The sequence below is a fragment of the Ciconia boyciana genome, chromosome 1 (assembly GCF_034638445.1).
Source record: "Ciconia boyciana chromosome 1, ASM3463844v1, whole genome shotgun sequence".
Classification (NCBI taxonomy): Eukaryota; Metazoa; Chordata; class Aves; order Ciconiiformes; family Ciconiidae; genus Ciconia; species Ciconia boyciana.
The window spans coordinates 210,483,477-210,499,148 of NC_132934.1; the positions used below are offsets into that span (position 1 = coordinate 210,483,477).

At 40.2% G+C, this 15,672-nt stretch overlaps 1 protein-coding gene across 16 annotated transcripts in view; it reads left to right on the forward strand.

Annotated features, from left to right (window-relative positions):
- Positions 1–1,161: 1,161 nt before the first annotated feature.
- The window catches only part of NOX4 (NADPH oxidase 4), a 176,180-nt gene continuing 161,669 nt past the window's right edge, over positions 1,162–15,672 (forward strand). For 5 of the 16 annotated variants that reach the window (XR_012040495.1, XR_012040496.1, XM_072850752.1 and 2 more), the window contains exons 1-5: positions 1,167–1,339; positions 2,144–2,239; positions 13,480–13,590; positions 14,601–14,685; positions 15,318–15,415. Coding sequence is in view for 14 of the 16 variants with exons in the window: in XM_072850752.1 (XP_072706853.1) it covers positions 1,283–1,339; positions 2,144–2,239; positions 13,480–13,590; positions 14,601–14,685; positions 15,318–15,415 (447 nt within the window). In the remaining 2 variants the exon portion in view is untranslated. Of the gene's footprint in view, positions 1,340–1,430; positions 1,545–2,143; positions 2,240–13,479; positions 13,591–14,600; positions 14,686–15,317; positions 15,416–15,672 lie in introns of those variants that run through there. The other 11 variants (XM_072850758.1, XM_072850759.1, XM_072850757.1 and 8 more) reach the window with 9 other exon arrangements.

Consider the following 15,672-nt stretch of genomic DNA (forward strand, 5'->3'; position numbering starts at 1 on the left):
CCTACTCGTACTCTTTACGCTTAGGGCCACATATGGGTCAGACACTCCCTCCATCTTTATATGGAACTGGAGAAAGATGGTACTTAGCTTCCTCCCAGTTTTCCCTGGACCCTTGGTATGTGGCTCATAAGGAACACAAAAAAATGGCAACTTTCCGAGTTGTAAGAAAGACAGCCAGCTCAAGCTGGACTGGATGAGACTTCTCGGCACTGCTCCTTGGACTTGGCATCTCCTGGAAAAACAGCCTTGTTCTTCTGCCAGCTGTCATTGCTGCTGCTATCTCAGGGAGCAGCCATGTGCACCACAATGTGTGGTTTAGAGTGGAAGCTCCCCGGTGACTCATGAGGGTGTTGTATTTAAAAGCTGCTAGCAACAAGGTGTTTTATAAAGCTTTTTCTTAATATAAAAATCAGTATTTGGTGCAACTCCCCCTCAAAAAAAAGACAAACCAAACCAACCCAAACCATGAAGACCACCACAAAAAGCAGACTGGTTGCAAAGCACAGCAATCAGAACTTGGGACACTGTGGTGCGGAGGTGCCCATAGCACCCCTTCTTGTCGCTGCGGCATGGTTATGCACTCGCTGTGCCAGCAGCCGCTCGCTTCGTGCTGGGCACAGGAGCCTGCCTCTTCCCGTGCCCCCCAGGACACCTGATGGAGCAGGACCAAATCGTAATTCCGCGATCCGGCCCTTCCTAGCTTTCGAGGACCTCATGAACAGCCCCAGCAGTGGTTTCTTGGACAGCCTCTTTGTTTTCCCCCGAGTTGCAGTACAGTTGCACGCACGGCTGCTCCCGCGCTCCCTCCTGCTTTTTGTATCGCATTTCAGCCGGGGCGGGGGGGTTGGGGCACGGGGGAAGCCCACGGACGGGATTCTCCGTGGGGAAACGCGCTTTTCAAGGTGGGGGGATGCGAGGAGCCGGCCACATCGCTCCGCGGCAGAGGCCCTGGCCACCCAGAGCCCGTTCGGGGCTGGCCCCGGCTCGGCTGCGGGTCCCCGGGGAGCCCCGCGGGCAGTGCCCGCACGAAGCGCGGCCGGCGGCAGACAAAGGGGCAGCGCCCGCGGGCCGCAGCGCGCCCGGGAGCCGCGGCGGAGCCGGGGGCGGCTGGAGCGCGGCGCGGCGGGGCCGGAGCGCAACGCCCCGGCGGCCGGAAGACAGGGCGGGGGGTGAGGGGTGGGGAGAGGGGAGGACCGGCTGAGCCCAGCTGAAAAGGAGGGCTCGCTCGCCCGCCCGTCGCCCCCCCGTCCCCCCCGGGTCCTGCCCGCAGGCGTCCCGCACCATGGCTCTGTCCTGGAGGAGCTGGCTGGCCAATGAGGGGAGCAAACACCTCTTTCTGGTAGGGGGCTGCCCCCGGGGGGGTCCCCTCGGCGGGGCTGACCTGCGGGGGAGGCTCGGGAGGTGGGCGCGGGGGTGCTGGTAGCGGCCGGGGCCGGCCCGGCTGGCGGCTGGCTCGGCGGGGCACCGAGGAGCCCCGGGGTCGGGGCGGTTCGCACGCTCGCCCCGGGCACGGAGCGGGAGGTCCCAGCCGTGCTCGGCGTGAGGTGCTCGGGGGCAGGTCGGCGTTAGGGATGGAGGTGCGCGGGTGGTCGGGATGTGCTCCGCGCCGGTGTGCGGCTGGCAGCGGCACACGCGTGTGCCACGGCCCGGGGACAATGCAGGCGTTCGTGTCCTGCTGGGACTCGGCACACGTTGTGCGTGTGCTTGCTCTTTGTTAGATCCTCTTTGGGAAAGTTTGGGGGGGGAAGTTGCATCTTCTTGGAGGTCAAGTTCTCCCTGCCTTTGTCTTTGTCTCTTTGTTGCTAGTTTTAATTCTTTGAGTCTTTAACTGAGTCTTTAGTTAATACCTAACTAAAGATTTGGAGTAGCGTTTTGTATGGGGAGGGTTTTGCCAGCTCTCAGTAGTCTGAAGTCACAAAGGTAAAGTTTTGTGAAGTTCAATTAAAGTGAAAATTTCTCACATAGGGTCTATTCTTTTTAATATTTTAAAATACTTTGTGCTAAATGCTTGAAGTTTGTTTTCCCATTCCATTCACATATGTTTATGAAACTACAGGCATGTGAGTTTTATGAATGAAATTAACACTGAAAAGTTTGCACACGTAACTTTCACTTACAATCTCTTGTTTCTGTTTCATTTTAGTTTTTCTGGCTCTCACTCAATGTATGGCTCTTCTGGAAAACCTTCCTGCTCTATTATCGAGGGCTGCAGTATTATTATTTGCATCAGATGTTAGGGGTGAGTGACCCGGACATTACTTTTCGCCTTGGAAATTGGGATGCTGGGAGTTGGGAAAGGGACAGAATGCATTTGCTAATCAAGGATGACACAAACTGCCTGTTAACGCTGCAAAGTGGGGAAAGATCAAGTAGGAAATTACTGGGGTACTGTTGACAGTTGTTTAGGAGTAGAAAGTGAACAGTGTTGAGAAGAAAAAGCCAGTCAAGTGTGGGACAGCTATCCTTCCCCCTCCTCTCCTCCCTCCTGGTGTTCCCAGCTGCAGGCAGTCTCGCAGGAACACAAACATGCTCAACAGATGACTGGAGCTCAACTTTTTGTCATCAGAATGTTAGCCAAGCTTATGGGCTCGTGCTGGCAAATTCTTTCTAATCCAGTTATTGTGATACATATTTGCTGAAGGAATTCTTTTGATAAGTCTTAGTTGTTTTCAGTCTTTGTCATCCTCGTGGATCCTCCGTTCTGTGTAAATCATTGTAATTATATAATTTTAGTTTTGTTTTCTAATAACAAATTCTTGGAATCTGAATGCTTTAATGAAGATTTGACTATTTTGATTTAGCAAGGGTAACATCCACCACCACCAGAAGAATCCAAAAAGATAATTTGGGGAAGTGAGATATTGGTCTGTCTTGTGAAGTTATCTACAGCTACGCCATTGCAGTTGTTTGAAACGACTTCTATCCAAAGGGATAGATTAAGGGTTAACAGCTTTCTGAAAAATGCTCTACGGTTGCTCAGAATTTGAGAATCCAGGAAAAAGTGGATGCTTTGTAACACTATGTCATACTCAGGAATGGATTTCAATGGAAAGTTGACATGGGGTTGAAGTACAGACGATGCACATCCTAACTTGCTGTAGACCCTCTGGGTTTTATTTTTCATAGATCCAGGATATATTTTTTCATGTGGTTGATATCATTGCCATAGCTAGTCAGTTCCATAAGCTTTTGTGAACTTGCTTGAAAGTAAGTTGACCTGATATACTTTTCTCTTTTTTTTTCTTCTTATGGCTGACTCAGATGTGTTCAAGAAATGAATCTTAGCAAAAGTAGTGCAAAAAGAAAGGAATGAAAATACTTAAATCCTTCATAATGTTGACTTTCTTGACAGAAAAAGCATGAAGATGTGTTTAATTTTACCATAATCTCTAATGGCTTTGCAGCCCAGTGCATCCATTTGAAAACTGTGTTCGTTCCTGGCAGAGCAAGTGGGTTGTTTATAAAGCAAATGTTCTTGGGTCAACATGTTGGGCCAGATTGTCAGCTGGTATCAATCAGCAAAGTTCCTCTGCCTTGTACCAGCTCATGGTCTGGTCTTTTTTTGGTTTTCTTATACTTCAAAATGAAAGACACATACAAAGTAATATAATGCGTGTTCAGAACCTGTGAGATGATTCAAGCAACAGATTCCCTGTCTTGGTCAGGAGATGAGGACTGGGAGGCCATGCGTTTGAGTTTGTCTAACTGTGTCTGCAACTGTGGGGGAAAAAAATACCAAAGAAGTTTAGAGACTTTCTAAAATGAGAAGGAAAGTGAAGAGCTAATTCTAAAAGATACTTTTGGTCAAAGTTCTGAAACGAATTTAAAAATTTTGAAAATGTTAAAGACTGTAAAATATTCTCACAATTCACTTTTTACAGTTTGTCTAAATATCGTCCGTAGACCCCAAAGTTAGCTTTCTCCCTTCTCTTCAATATATTTGTATATGCGTATGAATTATACAGATTATTTTGCAAGGCTTGGGAAAACTGAACCCAGTTTTAGTCTCTTCAGAAAACAGAGTAAGTATATCCATACTACAGCTGCTGTTACCTTCCATGGGGATATTTGCACCTCTTCTTTTTCTGTATTGGTTTGTGTAGCCACTGGCCCATGGCCCATCTCCATAACCAGTCTCCTCTCTGTTCCATACATGGGTAAGTGGCTTGCAGTGCCTCTGTGTGTCATTTCTTGATGTTTGAAAATTTTGAGATTTAGATGAAAATTCTTCATTGATAATTCAACAGTTGATTTTTTTTTTTTTGTCCTAACAGAATGAGTTTTTTTACAGATACTTTCATGAAAATGGATTTATTTTTCCAGCCAGTTAAAAAATCACAGAGTCATAGAATCACAGAATCGTATAGATTGGAAAAGACCTTTAAGATCATTGAGTCCAACCATAAACCTAACACTACCAAGACCACCACTATACCATGTCCCTAAGCACCTCATCCAAAAGTCTTTTAAATACTTCCAGGGATGGCAACTCAAAAAATGGCAAATAGGAATGGCATTTTTTGAATAAAAAAATAAATTATCTTGTTTTTCAGTGAGGTCTGCTAAGGATTTTTTTTCTCTCTTTGTATGCTACGATAGCCTAAAATCTCCTTCAGAACGTCGCACTTGCAGCACTGAAAGATTTACCACAGGTGATTTTATTGTTTACCAAGTAACAGGATGGACAACAAGAAGGGTTGCTGTAGGAAATCAGATTGTGGTATGAAATGATATCTTAGACTGAATATCCTGAATATACTCAACTGCGCCATGTTTTCATGCCAGATCTTTTCTTTCTGATGTGAAGAAGGAGAAAGCATGAGGTTAGTCTTTCATTCAGTTGTCACTGAAGTGGTTCACTTTCCTTCAGCCTTCTACAGAAGAAGGAGGCTCAGTTTTATTCTTTTCTGATTGCATCCTCTGCGACCTTGAACAAGATACTTAGCACAGGATTTTAAAATTATTCAGGTACCTAAGTCTCACTCAGTCTTTCAATGACAATCTTTCCGATCCTTAATTCTATACCTGTAAAAAGGCACTAAAAGCACGGTGGTGTCCTGGAAGCGCAGAGAGAAGAAATAAGTCAAAGGCACTGATGTGCTAGGGGGAGGTTAATCAGCCTCTTCTATGCTACAAAATTTAGTGGGTAAATTTACATTGTGTCAAATGTCACTGCTTTGCTCAGTCTGAGTCCTGTTGATGAGACCATGAACTCTTCACTGTGGAATCTCCATCCCTGGAGGTTTTAAAAAACTAATTGGGCAAAACCCTGAGCAAACTTAGTCTGAGTTTGGTGTTGAACCTGCTTGGAGCAGGAGGTTGGAATAGAGACATCGCGAGGTCCCTTCTGACCAGAATAATTCTGTGATTATATGATTCTTGAGGTGTAAGTTCAACCAGGACCTAGCAGATGTAAACCCCTTCCTAGTACTTTTGTCTTGACAAACCATCTCTTTGGATACTTAATTGCTTGTAACGCTGCAGATCATAGTCTTACTGCATGAATGCATTCATTACCTCTGGTTCAGGAACATGATTCAGATAAAGAATCTCAATTTTTCATAATTTAATAAAAGTTGACTTGTGGCCTTACATTGCTTAAAGAAGAGAAGCCTGGGAAACATCCAAAAGGCATGGATTTCTTATAAAAGAATGTGTCAAAGAGGAAAGGAATATTCTCATCTTCATGTTCATGATAGATACTACAAGATGTAGTAGGCATGAATTACGAAAGGAAGATTCATAAATTGCTTGATGTGACTCCAGAATCTTCATTGTTGGAGGTTTTGTGTCTGCTCAGTCAGAGAAATTGTCCAGATTATTAATTTCTTTGCAGACTTCAAGATTTCTCCCTTCAGATTAGCTTGGCTGTATTTTTTTCCAACAAGTTTGCTTGCATCTGACCAACAAATTCAGTCCTAAATTCGGTACTGGCCTTATTATAGAACTCAAATCTTGCTTTTAACAGCATTAACTGAAATACCTGTTTCTTGTTGCTTGAGTTCCCCATGAACAGAAAGAGCATCGGGCTCATTTTGTCATGGCATAAAAGGTCTCTCTTTCCCTATTCCCTCTCTAGTTCCCTGCTCAAATAACTCTACTGTAGTTAAATGTATGTTAATGCAAGAGATAAGCTTCTGGTTTCAGACCAAAGTGGAGAAAATACATTCTCAGAAGGGGAAAGATTGAATAACTGAAAATGAGACTGAAAAGAAAAAGTGCTGCCTCACTTTTTTGTCTCTGCAGTTGCTGCCTTCTTACGGTGCAGTACTGTGCATCACATTTATGTAATCTTTATTCACTGCTTGGAACATGTTCCAGATATTCCAGTAACTTGCTTGTATCTCCTTGCTAGTTTATCATAATGATAGAGATTCTACTAATTGAGGCCAAATTCTGCTTTCATTGATCCTTATGCAACCACACTGCAGCCTGCTTCCCCCACACATCTAAGCACTGAGGGGAGTTGTGTATCTTGACCCTTTATTTTCCTTAATGCAGCGTATTTTTGCTATTTAATTGTCTTGTAACCAGGCTATTTGGGAGTTGCTCTTTAGAGTGTTACATGTAGCAAAAATGTCTAATAATAGATTTATGTTGCCATGGAAGATATATATATATATATATGCAGGATTCCCTAATGAAGACTGAGGGTGTTAATCCACAAGACCTTATCTTGACAGTCCCCTTGAATTTGCAAGCAAATCTCTTCTTGCATTCTCTTTGCCTCATTCTAGATTTTTTGTTTGCCAAAACATTTTTTCTTTCAACCCTTTGTCCTTCCTGGACAGCCCACAGTTCAGCATCATTGCTGAGATTATTCTCGGTTATGAGCCAATGAAGAACTTGGGTTTTGCACCACACAGTTCTTCTGTTTGCTTTCTTTTTTTTTTTGTTTGTTTGTAGCTCAAATGTCAGTAATCCTGTGAAAGACATCTATATTATTAACTTTTATGGGAGAACTTCCACTTTTGCAGAACTTCTTGTGAAACTGTCAATAGAGGAGGTTTGATTAGTAGAGGTACATCTCAAATGATTAACTGAAATTTTTACCACTGTATCATGTAGATTTGTATTAAAAATAAGTCTTCTTGTCATTATTGCTCCTCTTTCTATGATGTTCATGGCATAATACTCTGTGTAGAACAGAACTGAGTTACGGCCCAAATGTTTCTTTGGTTGATTATTCATTATATTATGTATTATTGCAGGGTTCCCATGGTAGTCCAACAGTGGAAGGTCTTAAGATAAAAATAGCTGCGTTGTTACACTCCAGAAGACCGGTTTTACAGACCATATTACCTACTGTGTTGTGATAAGGCGAAATAATTCAACATAAGGAAGGCCTTAGTAGCAGATGTTGCATCACTTCTGTGTGACTGTGACTCAGATATGACAATAAGCAACTTGTTGTACTGGCCATGAGTTGCAGTGTGTTGTGAATCTCTTGGAGGAACTTAGGTATCCTTAATCCCTTGATTCATGACCAAATTTGTGGAGTTTCGATCATGCCGCATCTTGCAGGATCAACCATTCAAGCGCTTGTTGCTAATTAATATATAAAATACTGATACGTGTTGTGATGTTGCTACAGAAGAAGGATGATCTGGAACACTCGAATCTGGAAGATAACTTGAGATCCCTTCCAGTCTGTGTATGTGTCATTCTGCCTAACACAAAAAGAAACCTCTAACTCAGCAACACTGACAAAAGTCTTTTTTAAAATTGTATTTACTGAGGTCAGGATTCTAACAGATTAAATTAACTGATTAATAGATTAATAAAGATGAACATTTGGTCTGAAATCTTGTAAATGAATACACTTTCTTTGGAGATTATCAGAGAAGTTGGAAGCTAATATTGAATTCCATGTTAAGATAGTTGCTTTCTTCAGATTGAATGACTGATTTAAGCAGAAGGAGGAGTACACAAAGGGACTGCATATAAAATGAGAATGTGACCTAAATATGTGGACAGAAAGAGAAGGAAAACCTTCAAGGAATGCGTGTTTCGTGAGTTACAAGTGAACGGTGAGAATATTGATTCTCAGTAGTGCAGGGAAGATACCCCATACCTCATGAAAGAGCTAAAAGTATTGTTGCCCTTGTCCTCTCCTGATGTTTCTCCCTTTCTATAATATCATATCCAACTTCTGATTCATATATGCAAGCAGAAGACTGAAGCTGAATTAGCATAGAGAATTGGGCTGCTGTTAAATTCTCTGTGTAGAGAATTGCTGGTGGTTTGTGTTTTGTTTTGTTTTGTTTTTTTTAAATACTTAATATACTTTTTCAAATGTGATTCAAAAATATTACACCACTTAGTCTTAAAATAATTTTTAAAGGGTTGCAGTACCTGAGGTTGGGATTTACAGAGCCCTGCCTTGAAACTTTCCATCTTCAGGAACAAAACCAAGTCAAACTTTTGTAGGAGTTTTCAAATGTTCTGGTAGGTTTCCTCTACCCTCGCATTTTCCTTCCTTTGAGCTTCCTTTCAGCTGCTTCGAGGTTTTTTTTTGCTAGATCTCCAGCCAGATTTGGCAGGCCTAGGGGGAATAATTGGTATCCGTACAATTCAGATCTGTCCTTCATCTTAGATTATCTGTGCTCTGTTACTCAAAACAAGGAGTACTTTATGAAGAAAAGGAAGTCAGGTCAAAAGGAGGCACGTTGTGTAGCACAGTTTGTCCCACCTACGAAAATAAATGTTTTTAGCTGCTCCAGTACTGGTTTGGGGAGGTGGTCTATGACCTGTGTCTACAGAGCACCAAGTTGATTATGAGTCTTCCCACAACTTTTCATGTTGCCCTGAACCATAGGAGACTGAAAAAGTTCAAAGAAAGGCCTCCAGAGAGAGCATCAAGTGTGGTGTCTCTACCGCACCATGCCCTGTTCAGGATTTTTGCTTGTAGATAGTGAAGTCTTAAGAAAAAGAATCACATCACTTTCAGGTGTGAAAGGATTTGCGGTATTCTTCTATTTTTTTGCTACAAGATGAGCTTAAAAGGTGAGATAGGACAGTATTTGTTGAAGTCTTCCTGTATTCTGCTCTCCAGTATGTTTTGCAACCATGTATTGAATATTAGATTTATGTGCACAGCAGTTGCAGGTAACGTTTGTCTCTATTTATAACTGACGAACTTTGGGGAATTCTGTGGTACACAGTAAGTTACTTTAGCCCCAAACTAATACTGAAATCATTTGCCTAACAACAGAGAAGTTCATTTCCCCTACTTTGCTGGCAGCAACACAGAGAACATCCAACGAGAACTGACTCTTTGCTTGTCTGTCCTACTTTGCACGTTGTACGAGCGTAGCCAGGAGTCCACCCTGATTTCTGTGGGACTGTACATCAGACAGGGATAGCTGGAGAACTTACATTCTGACTATATCTCTGGAGCCCTTTTCTACTGCTTTGGAGAAGGAAAATATGTTAACTGCTTTATACTTGTCTGGAGAAAAAATCTAGCCTAGTTTTTAGGATTTGAGTTTGTAGTGGGTCCAGTTCCCTACTATCCCTGCCACAGATTTCCTCTGTGAATTCGATTAATCCTTTAGTTTTTCTATGCCTGTTTGCCCCTCCATGAAACGGGATAACAGCATGTGTGGTACTGGGTAGGCAGGGTACAGAAGGAGATTGTCAAATGCTTGGATTTGATATCAACAAAGGTGGATAAAAGACAGTGTCCAGCAGAAATTTTGGGGGTGTTTTTTTCTCTCTTTTTGATCCTACAGAAATTTCACACGCTACTAACATGAAATAACACTTTTTTTTTGTCTCCTTAAGACAACAATAATCTTTGGAAGAAAAGAGGATTATATTCCTCTCATTTCTGAGCTACTTAATAAGGATATATATTCCCTTCTAGAACCAGTGAGTTGCCTTGGAGCAAAAATGATCTTTTATTCTACTATTGTTTAAAAATCCAACAATGTACTATGTTAATTTGTTACTATGCCACCCAAGCAATGCAAAGGAAGTCAAGAAAGAGACCACTTGGAAGCCATTTGGAAAGAATTAGTTTCATGGGGATATTTTTAGCCTTTGGATATATGTTAAGAGCAAAGTTAGTACTCTGTTATTCTTCTGGGTCTTGCATGAATTGTGATTCTAAGCATTGCTAAATGTATTACTTTACCATTGTTTTCAAATTAGTCATGGGCTTGTTGCAGCAAACATTGCCCAACTTTATTTCTTCAGGATAAAACCTTAAATGAACCATTGGTGAAAATATTTGAATCACACTTTCCTAGAAGTGCACTGCATATTTGAAGAAGTAGTTTCCTGCTCTTTTTTTTTATTTATTTGTACAGATGCTGAAAGCATTGAATTAGAATTAATGTAAGGGCATTCTTCCATAGTAATTGCATTACGAATGAATATTTGCTATTTGTTAAATAGTGGCATGGAAAAACACAAAGGAAGGTTAGTAGGGTAGCTTTTTCTACTCATCATAGCTGATTCATATTTTTTGTACCTGTTAAATTGTTTGGCATTTTACTTATTTCTTACAACAAATTATTTCATTTATTTAATACTATACAGTGTAGATTTAACTATTCTAGACTATTCCAAACTAGACTGTTCTGTTGAAGTTTTGTAAGAAGAATAGTTGTGCCTGATAAAGGAAGTCTTGGATAACTGATATCATGCCTGGTTTATGTTTAAACTCAAAGACAACATAAATTCTTGAGAAGCTAATGATGTACCATATAGGTCTTACAATAGAAATTATTACAATTTTCAAATTGCTTTACTTATTAGTTGTATTGCAACTTTTTTCAGCTTCTGGGTGTTAGTCAAGAGCTACAAAAAAGATTCAGTTTGATTCTGGGTTTTGCATAACGTTAGTTCTACATAATTCTTGGGTTTTTCAAATCATGCTCATTTCATCACTGAAATACTGTAGCACATCAGCAAGCTGTAATAGAAATGCTTATACGTGTTTAATGACCATGTTTTTGAAGTTATTGCTTTTATGAGGTGTATAGCTCAGTTTTAGCTTCCCTTTAGAGGAATAATAATTAATGAAAGTAGAGACAGTCTTGTATATGCAAATGGCACATTATAGAGACTTTTTACTTGCCATTAAGTCCAGTCATTTCAAAGGTATTGGCATTTTATCTGATAGTCCAAAAAATATTTACGATGTTCTAAAGTCACTTTAAGCTACCGTGGGCAAGGATAGAGAAATATTTATTGTGGTTGTTCACATATATTTTTTTTTATCGTACTTTGAAGTGGAAAGTGACATCAGCATTCAGTAAAATCTCAGCTCAGTTGCTGAGGTTGTAGCCCTTATAGCTGGTGCTCAGTTGTAGTCATTGCACTTGGGCTCTGGACCAGCTGGGAGAGTCCAGAGGGGGGAGGAGAGGATGATCTAAAATCTGAAGAACATAACTTGTGAGGGAAAAGTAGCAAGAATAATCTCTCATTGTACATGTGACCAGAGTGTGAAGTAACAGATGAAATAGAAGCAAGGGAGGTTTTATGTAAGGAAAAAAAGACTAACAGTGCATTGGAAGAAATAGTGGAGGAGGTCTGGAGAGTGGAAAAGAACCAAGTGATGTTGTTCATTCTAGTCTTATTTTCTATAATTCAGGAGGTTAGAGATGCCTGTGTTGTAAGTGTCCCTTCCAGTGTAACTTTCGTGAGATCCGCTCCTGGGACATTTGCCAGGGATCCCACATTTACATGGCAAAGAACAAGGTAGAGCACATTTTGTGGGGTAATTGCTCCTAATTCTCATGGGTAATTTTTGAGAGAAGGTGCCCTTATGACTGCTTTGTTCTGTGGAAGCTGGTAATGTCTGGTGAGGAGGTCCCTAGCGCTCAGGTCTAACTAAATAATGTAAAGTAGCCAAAAGAGAAACAGGATTTAGGTGGAGAGCTTGATGCTTCAGGTAGATTGAACATCTTTACCTTCTGTTTGCCTACTGGTTTTGTGCCCAGATGTACTGCAGAGAAGGTGGGGTACGTGGGTGCTACTAACTGTCAGAGCTGGCAGTTTTGATGTTTTATAGTACTGAGAAGCTCCTGTCATGCCGTCGTGCTTGTGATCTTGCTAGACATGCTGAAGTACAGTTATTTTTTTTACTTTATTTTTACTGGTTTAGATATCCATCCATTTCTGTGACATGTAGATAAATCTGTAAAAAACAACTAATAGGAATTACAAATTTTGAAATTGCAAGGCTTTTCTAATAATTTTTGTAAGAAAAATATTTCCAAATAAATAAAACTTATTTGTTTCTCTCCAATTTTGTTTCTTCTTCTTGATAAGAAAGAATTATGAATATAATAAATGTTTCACTGAGGAATTTTTTTTAAACTGAGAAATAACAAATGTTCTTTTTTTGACATAAAGTTTCATTTTGAAAAAGCAATTAATCTGTAGTAATTTTTATTAGATAATTTGTACCTGTTCAAGTAATTCACATACCTCTGCAGTATTTGAGTTATTGTATAATATTATAATAGTTTTTTATTAATTTGTTCAGGAGTTGAAAAACTTGGGGTTTAGAGAACATTGTGAGAAATATCCTTCCAGAAATCTGTTGACAGTCTAAAAGCATCTTTTATATAAGCTAGTAAAATGGTAATTCAACCTAATAACTAGGAGAACAATGGCATTTTGCTAACTTTTTTAAAAATCATAAGTGAATGAGAGATTATAAGATTAAAAAATACAGCATTATGACATTAATGTGTGCTTTGTTCATTTATTTGACAAGTGGTTTTGTTCTAATTATGTAAGTTCCAAATATACCAGTGAAAGCACTAGTGAAATTAGATTTCATTACAGTTCCCAGCTATTGAGTAGTTAAAATGAAGAAAACCTACTTTCTTTAGGTCCAAATATGGCACTGCATAGTGTGAATGGATGAGGAGTTCTGTGACAATTCCATAACAGTCCTTGAAACAATATTATCATTTCAGTTAAATTGAATCAATTTTTCTTTTACATCTGTTCCTGGCTTGTTTACCAGAAAATCATTACACTTAACTTAAGTGGCTGTCTAGTATTTAATACTATCTAGTATTATTAGTACTACTCTTCATAGTATTTATCCCTCTTTCTTATTTAATTATGTCTGTTGAAGCTTTCAGGTGATTTCTTGGTGGACGGTTATTGTTGTCTCAGATACGTTTTGTTCCATGTGGCTTTGAGCACTGATGAGGATATTGGTTCTTTTGGTAGAAAGTTATCATTTGCTGACATTAATGCTGACAAAATTAATTTTGAATAATTTTTTGATGCAAAGATGAGAGCTGTTTTCCTTGGAGAACAGCATAGCATGCTGTGTGTACAGTGGTTTTTCCAGTACATATAAAACATCATGAAACTCCACTATTCTGATGAGTCAAGAGAGCATGGGAACCGTTTGGTTTCAGCAAAGAAAAGGAGTTTGAATACTGACACCTGAACCATTAGAGTGTCTTTTCTCCCTGTAATCTAACTCTTGCTATATTTGTTCAGCTAGGATTGTGTGTTAGCAGAGCTTCAGCATCTGTCCTCAATCTCAACTGCTGCCTGGTCCTTCTACCAATGTGCCGTGTTCTCTTGGCCTTCCTGCGAGGATCTCAGAAGGTAAGTACTGTCCTCAGAATGCAGCAGTTGAAAAGAAGAGGGCCCTGGTCTCTGTTTAGTCTAAAAATAATAGGACAAAATCTGTTACGTCCCTGTTAATTATACAGTATGTGCCTTCATGGTGCAAGTATCAGACATTCAGCCTAGATTCATAACTCCTTTGAAAACAATGCCTTGGCTGGTATTGTCTGGTTTGACTGGACTTGTTGTGGGGCAGGTTTCTTCCACGCATTTTTGAAGGGTGGGGAGTTGCTGTGGAACTGTAACCAGACAAAGTCTCCTCCTTCTTTCCCAACTCTAATATAAAAGACATCTGTGTCATCTCTACTGCTTCCTGGTAGAATTCAACTGAGCAAAAAGTACTTCGTCTCTGCATGACCAGAAGTGTCCTACTAGAGATGATAGAACTTTAAATAAAAATACCCAACCTGATATATTCATTATCACGGGAGAAAAAAAGTTCTGGCAAAGCTAAGAGGATTTGTTTTCTGTACCAGTATCCAGTAGACAATAGTTTAGCTTGTTTGTGATTCGCCAGTTGCTTTTACAGAAATGTACGCAATGCTTTTGAGGGACATCTGTGTTTTCTAGATGGTTGCAGATTAAACCTATGAGTTCTGTTCATCACGTGACAATACCCATAAGATTTTATGCCTATAGATGCATATATGTATGCAAATATACCTTTCCCTCTGATCCTGCTCACCAAAGAGTCAGTGACACCTACAACAATTAGTGCTGGAATTCCTAAATTTTAAGGCCAGAAGGGACATTACTTTATGTGCCCTTGACATCTATGTAATACAGATCCAACTGTAGTTTCTTCATTAAGACCTCAAAATTGGCTCATTGACATATCCTGCAGTTTTTAAATTTAGGTACTGTGCTTGCAAGGGTGTTAAACCTAGTAAAAGCTGAAGTTGCTATTATATCACCTCAGTTGCTGTCAGTATTTTTTTTTTCTTTGCTTTATTTTAGAAGAGAGATTGCTTGAATTCTTCTCTTATTAGGTTGCCAGCAGGAAAACCAGAAGGCTGCTCGATAAGAGTAAAACTTTCCATGTGACGTGTGGTGTTACAATATGCATCTTTTCAGGTGAGATCTTACTGTGCTGAGCAGCAGCTTGTTTGGGAAACACATCGAAGCAGTACTTTGTGGTTTTTCTTGTACAGTACATTTGGGGGTAGTCTTGCTCTGTGCTTCCCTGCCTTAGATTGTGAATGCTTTCTCGGATGTGTGTGGGTTTTGGTTTATTTTTCCTTTAAACAGATGGGCTTACATTCTAATGCCGAGCCCTTCCTTAAGATTCCAGTTTCTAAAAGGACAGGTATATGAGATCAGGTCAAAATCTGCCAGTGACCCTCGGTTGTGCCTTAGGAATTCGAGTGAAGAAGCAGGGTGCTACAGGCTTATCTGCAGAAGAGACAAATACCCAATTTGGTGAAAAAGAAATATTCTTGGGTGGACACCTTTGCATGTTATCTCCCAGCTGAAGCATTGCAGTACAGAAATGATTGCTGTAGTGTTAAAAAATCTTAAAATACATACAGCTTTCTGCCACGAATGCCTATAACCTGATTTACTTTAGAAAAAGAATTCCTTAGTCCCTGATGCATCTCATGCAGGTGATGTGATTATAGCTTGGCATCTGGGTAGCCACTTTTCTTTACTTCAGGGGAACAGCTACCTCTTGTTTATAGATCTCAGCTTTACTCTGTTTTTTTTAGTCTTACATGTTGCTGCTCATCTGGTGAATGCTCTTAACTTCTCTGAGAACTACAACGAAGACTTTCTGGCACTAAATGCAGCGAACTATCGTGGTGAGGTGAGCCAGCTGTCCTTTCATATTTTGCTTTTAAGTATATAATTTAAATATATGATTATTTGTATATTCAATTCCATTGTATGATCCTTCCTATGATCTATACAGTGCTGCTATTTTGTGCACTGAAAACTCACCATCATGTGCATTGCTGTGGATTTTACTTCTTTTTCCGGACAAAGCATGTATTAACCACTTTTTATTTACACCAGCGGGATTCAGTCCTATTGGATTATGAGGTGGAGAATGCTGTCATCAAG